The sequence below is a fragment of the Centroberyx gerrardi genome, chromosome 16 (genome assembly GCF_048128805.1).
Source record: "Centroberyx gerrardi isolate f3 chromosome 16, fCenGer3.hap1.cur.20231027, whole genome shotgun sequence".
In the NCBI taxonomy this organism is placed as follows: Eukaryota; Metazoa; Chordata; class Actinopteri; order Beryciformes; family Berycidae; genus Centroberyx; species Centroberyx gerrardi.
Window position 1 is genome coordinate 3,379,163 of NC_136012.1, and position 16,332 is coordinate 3,395,494.

A 16,332-nucleotide genomic window follows, 5' to 3' on the forward strand; every position below is an offset into this window, starting at 1 on the left:
GCAGTTGTCTGACACCAGAAACAGATTGATTGTGAATTTTTGGTCCAACACTGTCCGGAATTGGCCAAAATGATGTTACTTGCAAAGACTGTGATGGTTAGTAAATTATATGCATTATATAGCATAAACACCACATGCAATATAGGCTATTTATACCAAACCCAGGTTTGATGTTAGGGAAATACCAAACTAATTTTCAATACTATTAGAGTTATTTGGGAGGGGCTTTCTGGAAGAAAACCAGGTGTGTCAGATTTATATTTTATATGTGTACATATATATATATATATATATATATATATATATATGTATATATGTATGTATATATATATATTTTTTTTTAAACATTTTTTAATAGGCTGCTTGATATAGAGTTGTCTGCCAGGAGTTTTAAGTATCTCCTTTAAAAGACAAACTGGTGAGTTAAGGTTAGCTTGGTCTGGAAGATGGCCATAATGGTATAAGACATTAGGTGTTTGGGAGGAGCACCTCTACAAGAGGCAGGCTCTGTGTGTTTGTTCGGAATTTAGTTCATTTGTAACACTTTTTGCAATAGACAGTGCTTGAGGGAATTCAGGTATGCACTGTTGAGGCGACACAGAGCCTACATAAGGGAAATACGCTGTGTGCTAGTACACCAGGCAGGATGGTAGAAGCCCTTCATATTTGATGTGTGTTTCAGAAGAGTAGTTAGCAAGTTACCCATGGTGCCGCCCCCACCGTCTGCAAGACAGTGCTGAGGGCTTTACATTGATTAACACCCTTTAGGCAAAATAGTTTGAGTGGGGGTTAGCAGTTAACATTTAAATTAACTCTTGTGCCTTCACATGTGTGTTTATATTACATATTTAATCATTAAATTAACAGCAGTGGAGTATGCAACTTTTTCATAGTAGGCTACTTATACTTTAAAATTTTATTTAGTCCAAAAATCAAATGGGAGTCAGTTTGAGCTGTTTAAGCTAGCTGTTAATATTAGCGGTCATATTTCATGCAAAAAGTCCAATTTCATATCACTATCAAGCACATTTAATACTGATAACTGACATGATAAAAGAGGCATGTGGAATGGTTTGATTTATCTTGGACTTTATTTTGTAGCATTCGGTCACAGCTACACTCCTTAGATTAGAAAACTGGGTCAAGTTTGCTATATGTATGTTTTTTTTTATAACAGTAGACCACAAGATCTTTTCTCCCAAACCCCTTTCATTTACAAAGCACCTCTTCAGATTTCAGGAAATATTTCAACAATTTCAGAAATTCTAAATAAATTAACCACAGTAAGCTCAGTCAGTGGGCCTATAAAGTTGTACATGTTTTAAAATGACATATTAGCTCATATGAAGTGTGAGTTGAATGGTTTAAATAGGTAAGATAAATATTGTATTGTACAAATATGTTATACTAGTGCTGCTCAACACCTCGAGGGGAGCCTTGTTGCAGCTGCTGCTTAGAAGTAGGTTACATACAGTCACGTGAAGATACAGTCACAGTGAAAACTGAAAGCAACAATAGGAACTTCTAGTCGTATCCTAGGTTTATAAGCACCAAACATGAGCAGGGAAACCTTCATTTCCATATGAGGAGGAAACAAACTGACAGAACAGCACCTGCAGCCATAGACATGTCTCCTAAAATAACTTTTGGTTTCTTGCATAGTTCTGGTGTTGCTATGGCCCTATGATCTCCACGGTCTCAAGCAGCATCCCATCCGGATACCTTATGAAGCATGTGACGTCTCCAATGTGTATGGGGCAGTTTGCAGCTACAGGGGACATCAAGTGCCTTAATGCCCCTGGATTATTGTAAGTGGGTAGTACAGGTAGAGGGGTGTTTTATTGTCCAGAGGTGTTGGATCTTTGTTCTCATTGGCCAGTGGGAGCCGCCTGTGTCTGCTGGAACACCTCCAGCTCCCGCTTGTACCAGTCGGGGGCCTCCGGGCCGTTCTTCCCCATCGGCTCGTGATCGTAACCGTAGGCGACCGTTATCTCCTCGTCTTTCTGCACGGCTCGCAAGGTTCGGATGCACTTGATGGGCCCGAAACGAGGGTGGACAAACCTGGGCGGACCAATGAACAAAAAGAACAGATCAATTCAGATGCACATGTGAGATACACGATTGTGGGAGTAAGTTTCATTTAAGTTCAGGGAGATTTAAATGTAAATTCTCGGGGCGTCCTGGTGGGTCAAGACCAAGACGTGTACCATGTAAACGCTACGTCTTGGGTTCGAATCTGACTCAAGACCTTTGTTGCATGTCATCCCTCTCTCTCTCCCCGTCTTTCCTGTCTCTCTCAACTTTGAGCTGTCTAATAAAAGGCGAACATGCCAAAAAAAAAAAATCATTGGAAAAAATGTTAATTCTCATTTAAACCTAATTTAGTTTTCTTCGTCATCTCTAACATTACCTGGGTTCGATTTGTGTTTGATTTAAAATACAGATGGTTTTGATTGGCGAAAGCAGCTTTTCACTGCTGTCATCGCCTGTTAGACCACTAAATTAAACCTGCTCATTTGCATCTATCTTGGTGCACCTCACGGCAAAAATGTTGGATTTGGAAACAAATCTACCTAATCAGATCATTCACTTTTACTTATAATGTCAATGAATTGACCTACACCCACACCACAACAATCTTTATCAGGTATCTCTCATTTTCTAGCCTGGTTGTTATATATTTAGCCATTATTTGTAGCCAACAATTCTCCAAAGGACCTCCATGATGAAGCCATGGATGCTAGGGAGATTTGTGATGTAACTATAATGTTTTTATAACCGTTTTAAACCAACTAGGTGTTCAATTAATCTTAGTGTCTCCTCTGTAACCTTGATTTCTTGCTCAGTGGGGTTTTTTGATCACCCCATCTATGCATCCTTCTTCACACTGTACTCTTCTCCTTTCAGTCTGTACTCACGGGTCATATTTGCAGTTGGGGGTAAAGGAGTGGTTTCCCTTGTGTCCCAGAGAGGCGCAGTATCTGTCCGTCTGGTCGAACGGCAGAGGGACGTCAATCACCGTGTCCTCATCCAATGAGATGGTGTTCCCATTCAGCGCCCAATCTCTGCTATCCACCTGGGATGTCAGTGTGGTCATGCCGAAAGAGCCAAATGGTTTAATTAGAACCAACAAAGAAAAAAGATTCCAGGTAGCATCAAAAACAATCCAAGATCTAAAAAAGAAAAAAATACACTTAAATATTAACACTGCAATACATCTCATTTAGTAGGTCCTTAAGCCAACATAGGAGTGAAAGAAGAGTCGCTGGGATGGACGGAGTGGTTGGAGAGGCTCGGGCTAACAGGGACTGGTGGTGGATGTGCCCATATTGCACAGCCATGCCCACCAACATTGAGAGCATATGCTGCAGCAGATGGGACTGTCACAATTTTTGCTTGAATCCATGGCTGACATTGAAGAAGAGGGATTGTGTGTTACTCAACATGAAAGTTTTGATGCACACATGCAGAGTTTTACAAAAATTCCTCCACCCAACCAACAGGATAAACTGGCGAAAAGCAAGGACCCCAGATGGACTGAAAGGGCAAAGGACTAGCAAGTAAGTCCCTTCAACTGGCTAAACTATGCTAACTTCACCAATATGTTACACAGCATGAACACTGGCTTTTTTTGTAACAACCAATCACTGAGCAAGGGACAAGATGTTCGGTTCCCTTTGTTTTTTTTTTTTTTACCATTACTAGAGCTTCTTGCCAACTATTGCTAGGCTAGTTCAGCGAAGTTAGCTAGCTTACTGTGCTAGCAAACAATGTTTTTCCAAAGATAATGGAGAAGTAAGGAAGATACCGCACTTTGTTCCTGCCTGTAGAAACCCTTGTCTGCTAAAGCGGAATCGCATTGGAGGGAATTCACCTTGCACATGCGTAGAACTGTTTAAAATTACAATACTACCCTACTACGCATGTGCGAAATGGGAGCACCTGCTAAACAAAATAGTTTTTTACTAATTTAAAGACATATCTGGATCTAATGCATCTGTCTGTAGCTTACCAAGGCCTTTAACATTACACTGTTTTACCTAAATCAAATAAGCCTTTTGCAGAAAAAAAGATTGGTCTGAATGTGACACACTCTCATTGACTCCCAGCTGAAAAAGGAAGCAGTCTAGTCTGCCTAACGGTATTTTCAGTGAAGACGGAAGTAGTTGGAAGTGAGAACTAACACTTATAATGCTATTGATCTAGAGGCGTGTCTAGTGCTCAGTGTAGTGCAAAGCATGTTGGGAAACTGAGTATCTGAACAATTTCAGTAAGCTGACAACTGTTTCTCTCCACACTGTTATAGTAATGGTTAAGCCCCTTATGTCCATGTCACCTTCCTTTAAGTATCTGTTAGTCCCTAAATGCATGCACGTGTACACTCAAAACATAAACTAACACACACACACACACACACCTCTGTGTGTTATACCTCTGAGTGTGTGATGCGTACTCCATTGTAAAAGGCCACCACAGTGTCCGGCTCAGCATCTGTCTTGGCAAACAGGCCCTGTCTTGCTCCTTTGATCAGAGAGTCTGCCACAAACACCCTGATACACAGGAGAACAGGTATTTAGTGGGTTTAGGTTTTGACTGGCTTATAAAATAGATTAGAACTGTGCTGAAATGGCTCTGCTCCACTACTATTCTCACCTAGATGGTGAATTATCTCTCTCTGACCTACCTTTGGCTCTCATAAGGGTCAGGCAGCAGAGCGTGGGTGGCGATACAGGCGGAGGTGGACTTGTCGTATGAGTACACAGGGCCTTAAAAAAAATAAGTATAGCATATTATTAGCCAGGTGTTTCCATGACTGCCTCCCTCCTTTAAGCACAATAGTATAGCCTGATATTGGAGATGGCAGAACCATGTAGATCCAGAACTGTAGAGTCTTGCAGTATGTCTCGGAGTATGTCCCCTGCCTTACCCAACTTAAGTGCGCTCTGACATCATCACTTACTGTTGGGTGTGACTTCGAAGCGTGGCCGGCCCATCTCCGTGGAGACCAAGGTGGCGAGTCGAGCCTCGATCAGCTCTCCCTCCACAAAGCTTCCATAGAGAGCAGTGTGGCCGTCAGGGTAGATGTACGCCACCGATTCACCGGTCATCTCCCCGTCCTCGTTCACCTCCCCAAACACGCAGCCCCGGTCCTAGACGCACCAAGTTGCACACCAACATGCACAACGCGCAACAAACACAGAATACAAAGATCATTCACCAACACACACGCAGACATATACTGTGCACACACAGTTGAAGGATGGCACAGAGATTCTGAAAAACGTCATTCATTCAAAACTGCATTCATCAAATGTCGACTTAACCTCTCTTATAACTGTGACTCACAGGGTAGTAGACCCAGCATTCCCCACAGCGGTTGTTGTCTTTGTACTGGCCCTTGAACACCAGGTGGCCCTCCCCGTCATACTCCTGAGCGGGCCCGTTCAGCTCGCCTTCCACATAGGTGCCATGGAGGACGCCCCCATCCTCATATGTGTACACCCCCTGGCCCTGTAGGGCATCGTCTACATAGAACCCCTCCAGGGTGCTGCAGAGAGGACAGACAGAAAGAGGGGAGAGCTGCAACAAAGTTAAGTGAGATGATATGTGTCGATATGTAACTTAAACTAGCAGTAAACAGAATTACACCACGATGGGACACTAAAATTCTCAACTGAAACTTGTGAGGAATCTGATCAAAATGACTCATGAGAATCAATTCAGGTTAAGGGCTTCCCATAGACAACCGGTGTATTGATCAATTCTCCAACAAATATGTAATCAATCAAACTGCATCATATACAACCGATATGTCGGTCTAAGCCTAATGTCACTTATTTACAGCAGTATTTTACAGTCATTGATTTGACCATAAACATTCTTCCTTTGTAACCCATTTAGGTCTACTACAGTCAAGGATGTGAGGGAGAGCACGAACAGCAAGAAATGGTAATCTCCCATTAAAAAACAAAGATAATCAAATAAAGGAGTTTACATGACAATTTCTGTAGTCTGAAAATTGTGTTAAGGCTGAATTGTTAGTGTGCATGTAAACGTGTTCCCCATCTGATATGCCCTTAGTGCTTTTGAATGGTGTGCTTAACTACATGCAATTTTTGAACTGGATACATTATCATAGATATTGGTAATTATCTACTATTGGATAGTGCATATTTTCAAACTAAATAATGAATAATCTCAATATGGTTTGAATGTATAAACTGTTTGCTGAAGACATTTTTTTTTTTGCACACTGTTTTGGCAATATTGTTTCTGATAAACAGTCATGCCAATAAAGTAAATGAAATCAATTTATATTGTGTGTGTCTTATCTTTACAGTACCTTCCATCGAAGAAGAAGAACTTGCCCTTGCCATTCTTCTCTCCGTGGGTGAAGTGTCCCTCAAAACGATCACTGGATGAGTAGGTCACTGTGCAGAACCCATGGGGCTGATCATCTTCATCCAATGGACCTGAACACACACACACACACACACACACACACACACACAGAGCTGAGTTGGAACATGGATCATGTTGAGCGGTCTCTTGATAATCAGAGGCCTATACACACATGAGGAAATCTATATACATTACTAACAAGTCAATGAGGCTAATGATACCTTTGTCTTATCTGCCCTCATTCACGTCCACGTGTTTCTGGCAACTCTCCACGTCACCAAAATGTAGTCCCAAGAAGTGACCAATTTGATCAAACAATGATTTTTTTTTTTTTTTTACTTCTCGGACTCAAAGTCAATCCACATAGTTTACTTTATCTGGGAAAAGATTCATTCTGCATAGCACCACAATCATCCAGGGAGTGTCCTACCAAGTCATGCGGCACAAGGCCCTGGAACGCTCGGCATTAGCCCCGATAGGTTCCGGTCTCTGGTACTGAGAGAACATTCAAGCCAGACTCCACTTAAAAATCGGGCAATTTAATGCTGCCTTGCTTATCGGCAAACGTACACACCTCGTAGAACATAACTTCAGATCTCTTCTGAATCATAAGGGTCCACTCTTCAATTCGGCTTGCATCCAATACAACATTTATTTTAAATACATTTTCAACTTTTAGAATAGGTTCGACTCCCAGCAAAATACACCGTGTTCAGCGTTAGCGAGCAGCGGCAAACAATTCTATAAATTGAAATGTTATCGGAACAGCTACTGCATGGTGGGTCACATGTATGCCGAATTAACCAGCAGACCCCAACTAGTCATAAATAATCTTAGGTTATGTTCTACGACGTGTGGACCCTTGCCGATAAACAAGGATCAAATTGCCAGAGTTTTTAATGGAGTTTGGCGCTGGTCTAGCTGGGGAGTGCATCATTTATGCAGCCTAATATTTTATTCATTAAGTTACTTTGTTTCCTCTAAGGTTGTATCTATACATGCCGTTTGAAATTAAGTATAAAATAGCAGCGTAGCCGCTTAAGTCTTATATCCTGTTGTTACACGAGTTACAAAGTGTCCAAACTGTTACAAACACGGCACACTTACCCGTATAATCTATACGCATAAACAGAGCGTAGGCTAGATGTAGCGCACAGTCACCCGTTGAAATAAAAAACTATATTTCAGCATTATATTTCAGTTACTACCTCGTCAAGTATCTCCAGAACCCAGGCAGAGAATGAGGTTGGCCAGGCCGCCCTCACTCGACTGTCACGCGGGTTTCCTTCACAAATCAAGCCCCTGGCGCCTCCAAGTTACCGAGTGGGCCCACTTGACAGAACTGACTCATGAAGATTTACGGAAAACTGACATCAGAATCTAAAATAGCAGAGAAATTTCGTACATGGCCGCATTTTCTGTTTCGCCATATAGTACAAAATCAAATAAATAAAAGACTACGTACCGTCCACGACCTCTTCTATGTTTTCATCATCGCTGTCCATGTTGGATGAGGCTGCAGGATGACCAGAGTAGAGTGAAGATTTCCCTTTCACCCATGAGCGTCATTTGGGCATGGCAAGGTATGACACTTAGCTTTAGCCTGAGTGAGTCCTAATTCGATCTTGTAGTTTTTGTAATTAAAATGGAGAGCATAGGTGGATCTCCCAAAGAAAATGCCCAAAAAATGTACATGGAAGCCATATCTTAAAAGTAAAAGTCACATCAGGAGAGCAATTCAGAACCAATGTTCCCTCTGAGCTGATGACCCGGATTAGAAGTGGCCACTTCTAATTTATAACACTGACCAAATATGTCAGTCTTCAGTCATTGCTCCACTGGTAAATTCTGGAGGTAGCTGTAGGGTCTTTACCATGCCCTATAGGGTTTATTAAATGGATAAACCTGTCTTCACCACTGATTTCACTGAAGTACCTGACTTCATCCATAATACGTTTTCCCATCCCTTCCATGAAAAACTGACATCATCCCACACTGAAATTGTTCAAGGCAAGCAACAGTAGTAGTTGTAGTCAGTAGTAGTAGTAGTAGTAGTAGTAGTAACAGTAGTAGTAGTAGTAGTAGTAGTAGTAGTAGTAGTAGTAGTAGTAGTAACAGCAGTATTAGTAGTAGTAGTAGTAACAGTAGTAGTTGTAGTCAGTAGTAGTAGTAGTAATAGTAACAGTAGTAGTTGTAGTCAGTAGTAGTAGTAGTAGTAGTAATAGTAACAGTAGTAGTTGTAGTCAGTAGCAGTAGCAGTAGTAGTAGTAGTATTAGTAGTAGTAACACTAGTAGTAGTAGTAGTAGTAGTAGTAACAGTAGTAGTTGTAGTCAGTAGTAGTAGTAGTAGTAGTAGTAACAGTAGTAGTAGTCAGTAGTAGTAGTAGTAGTAGTAGTAGTAACAGTAGTAGTAGTAGTAGTAGTAACAGTAGTAGTTGTAGTCAGTAGTAGTAGTAGTAGTAGTAACAGTAGTAGTAGTCAGTACTAGTATTAGTAGTAGTAACAGTAGTAGTAGTAGTAACAGCAGTATTAGTAGTAGTAACAGTAGTAGTAGTAGTAGTAGTAGTAGTAGTAGTAGTAGTAGTAACAGTAGTAGTAGTAGTAGTAGCAGTAACAGTAGTAGTAGTAGTCAGTAGTAGTAGTAACAGTAGTAGTAGTAGTAGTAGTAGCCTATAACAGCAGTATTAGTAGTAGTAGTAGTAACAGCAGTAGTAGTAGTAGTAGTAGTAGCCTATAACAGCAGTATTAGTAGTAGTAGTAGTAACAGCAGTAGTAGTAGTAGTAGTAGTAGTAGTAGTAGTAGTAGTAGTAGTAGTAGTACAGCTTTACAGATGCTTAGCAGTCACACATTCAATATACAAACCAAGTACAACATCATAACTAGTGCACTGCAACACAATTGTTCTTTAAACATTATCGGTCAAAAAATCAAAAACATAAAACATTCAAAACATAAATAAAATAAATACGATTTCATACCTTGATAGTTGAACTAAATAGAGCAACAGCACTGTGTGGTTTTGTGAAACTGGGGCCAGGATCCAAGGCTATGGACTGTGTGTGCTGATGAGTTCAGCTGAGTAGTGGATAGGAAAGTAGTATTCATCCATTTAGCCATCCAGTAACAGTTCCTCCTGTTCTGGGCGGGCTTTGTTAACATAGCATGACACCACTTGTCGATGGGATGTGCCTCACTTACTTTCTCTCAGGAAATACAGTCTGTCAGTAGTTAATAAAGCTCAGGTTGTACAAGCGGCAAAGTGTGAAGAAAGCAATCCTGTATTTTCAGCAGAGCAATGGCAACTGAGTCCCCTCTTCTGTTGGCTGCAGTGTCCCTTCTGTCTGCCCTGCACATGGGTAAGCTAAACTTATCATCTGTTACATGTTAGTTGAAGAAGTGAAAAGGTATGACAGGGCATTTATTTACCGTGTTCGCTCCTTGAACTGCATTGGCTAATCTTTATGGGAGTTTTTCTTTTGTTGGGGCATGCTGACTTGAGGCAGAGGTTGTATCGTATGTACCAGGCAGCAGCTGAAGGACGACTGTTTCGATCACAGTTTTCACTCTCCTGTTGTTACCTTCCCATCTACAGTATAGGCATTCATATCTAACATCAAAAAATCTTCTCAGATGGGGTTCCTTAGGACAAAATCCTGTCAAATGGGTGTTTGTGGTTTGATACGTACATCTAATTTGAGGTCCTTGACGTGAAAATGTTTGGGAACTCCTGCTTCTAATTTCTAAGTGCTTTGCAGTCTGTTCCATTTATAAGGTGCATAGTAGCAGAAACCAACTAACTAAACTAACCAGTTACTGGATTTAAGAGACAGCAATGATGTGAGGTGCAGTGGTAATTCTAGAAGAGGTAGTTTCAAGACTTTTGTCCATCATGGGTAGAAGAGGCTAAAAACATCTTTGTGCTGCATGGATAATGCTTTGTTGGAGTCATTCTCACTACTATGCCATCATTGTCCTCTCTCAGGCTACCTGGCCAGGCGGGTCGGACGGTCCAGAATGGCCCATAAGATCATGCCTCCCGCCATCACCGGACCGCCAGAGTTTGAGAGAACTTTCAGAGCACAGTAAGAAGGCCTGCACTTCTTGTCGTCTGCTGTCGTAAAAAAATAAAGATGAAGATAAGGGTTAGACTGATATATATCGGTTTGCCAGTATACCAGGTTGATATTGGCCTGGATATCGGCCGGTCACGGGAAATCCATGAACAATAGTTCTCCCTGGCAAATACAAAACGGTTGCTCACAGTGTGAACGCAGGGTCATCGCTGTCCTCCACTGATATGATGAAGATGAGGATGTGATTTTACTCAAGAGCTTCAGCAGTGTCAGTCTGTAAAACCTGCAGTGAAACCTGTCTCTCTCTGCCTTAAGGAGCTGTTAACCCACCAAAAGTAATTTCATTATGGCTTTCAATGGAGAGTTGTAGTGTCCCATGATGGTCTAAATGCTGTTTCAAGACCCTGACAATAATACAATTCTGGGAAAAACGTCTACTTGTAGTTTTTTTGGAATTTGTGGCCTTCAAAAACCCATATCAGTCGAACCCAAATGAAGGTGTTATAACATGGTTGACTCTGTGTGTGTTGTGGTCTGTGTTTCCAGTCAAAACTGTGTAGAGTTTTACCCTTTGTTCCTGTTGGTGCTCTGGACCTGTGGTACATTCTTCAGTGAGGTGGCTGCAGCTGGAGGAGGACTGGTGTACACGGTCGCCCGGCAAATGTATTTCAACGGATATGTGCACTCTGCCAAGAAAAGGTCATTTATATCAGTGATAACCAGGCTGTTTTGGGTTAAATGTATGATAAGGTAGAATATGGCGTGACAGAAGTTTCGGGCTCAAATGAGAATTTACTGCTGCTGGAATATTTGACTTGCAGTAATGTGAATTTGACTGAGTACTTTCTGGTTTACAGGATACCTGGTTTTTACCTGTCTTTGGCTGCCTTGTTCTCTCTGTTTCTACTGAGTATCATTGGAGTACTGCGTGGAATACTACACAAGTACTCTGACATCCACCTCTGAAGATTGCAGGTTCATCAAACTATGCAGACTGACAAACAAACAAGTAAATACAGCAGGCCTCTGGAGGGTTTTCCCAAAATATAATTGCTGTAATCAGAGATGTTATCCATTGATTACTCACAACCCAGCAGTGCAATCAGATACCCATTATAGATTAATTTTCCTCCAAAATGCATAGTGTTTCTTCTAATCTCCCAAATACCTTTCAGTTTGAGACAGGTTTTTGGTTAATAACCATGTCATGTTTTTTTTTTTTTGCAGTAACAAAAAGATAAGCATTTTACACAACTATTTTAGATAAGCAGACAGTTTACAATTGTCTTTTCTTGTTGTAATACAACTACATGTAGCATGTTAATTTTTAACCCTACATAATGATCCTGAATTATAAATTTGTATTCTTGACATTGCACTGAAAAACCAAAGCCTTTCAAATTAAATATCAATGTCAAATAAATAGTTTTTTTTTGTTCATGGGCTTTTGTGTGTAGTGAATATTTATTTCAAACATGCTTTGCAAAAGTAAAGGTGATTGTGTTATTTACCTTTCAAGCTAACATTGTAATTGAAGGAATAGCTTACACCAAGTTTTTGGTAGATTGTCCTGTTGGTCAACTTACCTAATAAGTGATGAGAACATTGATACCAAAATCATCCATGTGTCTGTCAGAACATTGTCTAAGAAGATGCTAGTTATTAGATAAGACTTAGCACAGACTTAACTGTCTACAATGTAGCTGGGGAGAGTCAGAATGGATTACACACTCTCCCATCGGGCTAACTTCTGGCAATGATAGTGAAATTAAACTATTACACTATATTCTAATAAATGGTAGCCTAAGCCCCCCTTACTTTGTCTAATAATCTACAGACCACCCAAGCGGAATAATGAGCGATAAGGTGATTTTAACATTTGTGTTTGCTGTCTAGTTCAGACAATCACCAAACATTTTATGGTCCTTATCAAATCTTTGAATCTTGTACTTATCTGTTCATGCAACACACAAACACACACACAAAACTCCATAAGGTCTAGTGAAAGAGTCCAGGCAAAAAAAAAAATGAATGGTTTGTATTTTCCTACCATGTCGTGCAGCGCCCTCTATCGGCTATACTGTGTAGTGGCCTGGTAGAGAACTGGACATATTGAACAGCATCTGAGGTTAGCTAGCTGTGGGGATTGAGGACTGACACAAACATTTTCATTTTCTGCCGGTATTCTGCACTTCACCTCAGCATTTAGTTATTTTTTTCACGTCTCAAGGTAAGTGTGCCAAATTTACGATACTGCTTAGCGGTTATATTTGCGCTAGCTGAAGCTACATAGCAGCCGGTTACTGTGCTGGCTTGCTAACAGCTAGATAGCTAGCTAGCTAGCAGCAGGCCCACTTCAAGGTTTGTTTTTGTTCTGCCAGCTGGGCTCTTGTGTCACCTTTACTAAGCTGGCTAACTGGTTCACAAGAATCGTCAGTAGGCTAAGACCACTGTCATGTTAGGCTGTTTGGCTCAGTTCTTGTTAGCTTTGCGCTAGGCTATAATGTCAGGTTTTTGATCTGATTTTTAACCCCATGTAGCCAGCCTCGGTGCGTACCATTCACTGGTATGGAGAGACTGTCACGTCCATCTCCATTCAAAAATCTGTCCATTTAATCCTAAACATACAAACCTTGTACAACATGACTTCAGACGTATTTATGAGTCATGAGGGTCTTCTGATGAATTCGCCATACAAGTGACGCCCCAGTAACACTCTCTGTCCATTAAATTTCAACTTTAAAATTGACTGACGCTTCGAGCTACCGCCCACCACGGTGTATTTTGGTCGAAGAAGATTGTGGGAGTATGCGAACCAATTCTAACAGTTGACAATTTCTAGTCAGAAAATGCTGCTTGAATATATGCCGAATAAAAGAGCGGTTCCTAACGATTCAGAAAAGGTCTTAACTCATGTTCTACCGGGTGTACGTTTGCCGACAAGCAAGGCAGCATGGAACTGCCCGATTTAATGAATGGAGGTCGGCGTGACTTTGGCTCAATGCAAACTTCTTTACGACTTTTTCAGCGTCCCTGAGAGTCGCAGCCCTGCATTCCAAAAAGGAAGACGAGTACTTCACCATGAGCTCAGACGATGGTGAGACAACATACACACACACACACACACACACCATAGTATATCTCTAGATTACATGCTAAGCACTGCACTTGTGTGCTACTGTCCCATTAAACTGTAAGTCAATGTGTTGCAGGTGACATGGAGAACCAGGCTGAGCTGGAAGAGAAGACAAGGCTCATCAACCAGGTGTTGGAGCTTCAGCACACTCTAGAGGGTGAGACACACACACACCATAACAACATTTTAAATTTCAGCCACAGAATTTTGCAAAACAGATTAGGATGGCATTGCAAGATGTAAAATCTCTTTTATAAAGTTAAGACTGTATTACCTTGTATATTGTGTTATTTGATGTCCCTCCACCATGATACCAGGGCATTATGTTGTCTTCTTATGAACAAAATAACTGATAGAAACTTCATCCCCCTATAGAGTAGATGATCTGATTACATTTTTGGAGCACCTTGCTGCATACATTTGCATAATAATGAGGGCAAAACCATCCATGTTATGTGAAGACAAGCATAATGACATAGAAATATTTGCTAATGAATGCATTAATTATGTTAATTAATGACATCATTAGCATAACTGGATATGTTTAATATATCATGGTGATTATGACAGGACATTAGGCAGCTCAAGGGCCTTTTGTTTTTTCATATGGAAATGCAAAATGAAATAAAGTCGGCTCGTGCCTGAATGATGATGTTGAAGATGGCGGTTATGTTTTCGCTGTGTTCAGACCTGTCTGCACGGGTGGACGCCGTAAAAGAGGAGAACCTGAAGCTGAAGTCGGAGAACCAGGTTCTGGGTCAGTACATCGAGAACCTCATGTCTGCCTCCAGTGTCTTCCAGACCACTGACACCAAAAGCAAACGAAAGTAAGGAGAGCCTTGACCTAGAACCCCCCCCCCCCCCCCTCCCCCATCCCCAGCTCCCCTAACTTGAACCCAAACCATCCTGGATCACTGGACTCTGTAGCTCATCTCTTAGTCAGGCTTAGCTGCAGCTCTAGCTGCAACTCAGACCCACGTTTAACCCTCCTAACAGCTGGTCATTGGTGTTCCAATGTCTGCTCCCCCAATCCTCATCTTCCACCGGTTCCTAACATAGCGAGCGACCAGCGGCATGAGAAAGTAAATAGCGTCCAGTAGTTTCAATGAAGCTTCCACACTGACATCGAACACAGTGAGTCAACTCAGTCCGGTTGTGTTGTCTCTATTTCAGCCAAATCTGACAGATAAACCCTGCCTCCAAACTCTGGCTATTGGTGAAAAACTGGACTAGTGCTTCCTGTATTTTGTTCATACAGGTAGAGATGGATGAGGCAAGGCTGCACATATCTGGGTCCTGTTGTTTATACAGTTCAATGATTACTAGGTCTTGGCAAAGAGTAACAAAAGTAAAGCTGTGGATGTCAGTTTTGGAAGCAGATCATCAAGTTGTAATTGTACATCTTAGTCTGTAGCTATAGTTACTACAGCTATAGCCAAGTGCTGTGATTTACAAGTAATAAACTTGCAAGCCAGCTCCTGATTGGTCAATGGTCTGGTGGTTATTGGTGCTGTAAATTAAGTCAGACTTGGTACAGTTGTCAGATCTGATTAAATATTAACTTTGAGAGCATTACATTGCATTATGAGGAAGAGTTAACTTTATCAAAAGACAGGAAAAAAGTATAAATGAACACCTACACTTAAAGCGGATTGGTTCATGTTTTGTACCTCAGCAACACTGTTCACTCACAGTATGTTAAGAATCGGTGATATATTGGTGTTCCTCTTTCTCTCATATCCTGTCACCACCCCCCTCCCCTCCACCGCCCTAAAAGATTTTTATATAGTTCCGATATCAAATGTTTACGTTCAACTTTCCTTTTTCCTTTGGTATTTATTATTCAGTATTGCTGTTGTTGCCATGATCAGAATTTTCATTTTTGATTTTTTTTTTTGGCTATACAGATGGTTTTACTGTTACTGCTTATAATGTGACCTCTCTAAAGAGAGGAGGGGTGTTTAAAGGCCCATTTAAGACTGCCTTGTCTTTGTCATTTCAGTACAACAGTCACAGTTTTGTTGTCATGATGTTGCAGCTTCTAGCTAGTTTGGACTAAACTACACTTCTTTGACAGTGACGCTCGCCGTTCTCCTGTTTTGTAGCCAAGATGCCGATGTGTCAATCTCATTTTGTACTTAAAATGAGTCTAGTGTATGTGCTTAATATTAAACTGGCAAAATCCAGCTTTGATTTTCTAATTAACCTCTCTCAACACGTCCTAGGTCAATATGCATATACTGTGTTTTTATGCATAAATGTTGAAGAAAGTACATCCGTGTGCTTTTGAAGATATTTTAACCCTGTTGTGTTTGTACATTGTTTACATATTGTTTACTGTTTTACGTTGCTAATTTCAAATGCATTTGGTTTAATAAAGTGTTTATGCCTTTTTGATGATATCTGTGGCAATGTTTCCCTCAGCTAATCAACTATTTATATTTCACATGCTCACAGGGTCACTAAGGGTGCTCGCAAGGACAAGTGACCCCACTGCTTTTGAGTGCTGCATTTTCACAGAGATGGTATATACTGTATATGTATGGCTTAGATGATCAGTGATCTGTGTAGTAGTTGTGCCCATAGCTGTGATATAGACTGTGGGCAGAGAGCAGAGTTAGGAATCCCAACAGTTTTAGCCTTAACACATTCATTTGGATACTCTGCTCCTTTCTGAGTGAATTACGCTGTTTGGATGGACCCAAACTCTGGTTTCTTTC

General features: G+C 41.0%; 3 protein-coding genes across 3 annotated transcripts; 2 read left to right on the top strand and 1 right to left on the bottom strand.

Moving 5' to 3' along the window:
- Positions 1-1,072: 1,072 nt before the first annotated feature.
- setd7 (SET domain containing 7, histone lysine methyltransferase) lies at positions 1,073-7,961 on the bottom strand. Its single transcript, XM_071913606.2, has 8 exons — positions 7,868-7,961; positions 6,344-6,473; positions 5,347-5,548; positions 4,961-5,150; positions 4,685-4,766; positions 4,433-4,550; positions 2,919-3,076; positions 1,073-2,061 (listed from the first exon to the last, which is right to left on the bottom strand). Exons 1-8 carry the CDS (start codon positions 7,905-7,907, stop codon positions 1,869-1,871), a joined length of 1,113 nt encoding a protein of 370 aa, XP_071769707.1. The 5' UTR covers positions 7,908-7,961; the 3' UTR covers positions 1,073-1,868.
- A 1,664-nt stretch (positions 7,962-9,625) lies between these two features.
- On the top strand, positions 9,626-11,858 carry mgst2 (microsomal glutathione S-transferase 2). The gene is made up of 4 exons (XM_071913616.2): positions 9,626-9,759; positions 10,386-10,485; positions 11,023-11,175; positions 11,334-11,858. Exons 1-4 carry the CDS (start codon positions 9,699-9,701, stop codon positions 11,440-11,442), a joined length of 423 nt encoding a protein of 140 aa, XP_071769717.1. The 5' UTR covers positions 9,626-9,698; the 3' UTR covers positions 11,443-11,858.
- A 711-nt stretch (positions 11,859-12,569) lies between these two features.
- LOC139922955 (short coiled-coil protein B-like) lies at positions 12,570-16,095 on the top strand. Its single transcript, XM_071913609.2, has 4 exons — positions 12,570-12,706; positions 13,505-13,573; positions 13,689-13,769; positions 14,301-16,095. The coding sequence occupies exons 2-4, from the start codon at positions 13,558-13,560 to the stop codon at positions 14,441-14,443; spliced, it is 240 nt and encodes a 79-aa protein (XP_071769710.1). The 5' UTR covers positions 12,570-12,706; positions 13,505-13,557; the 3' UTR covers positions 14,444-16,095.
- The last annotated feature ends 237 nt before the right edge of the window (positions 16,096-16,332 follow it).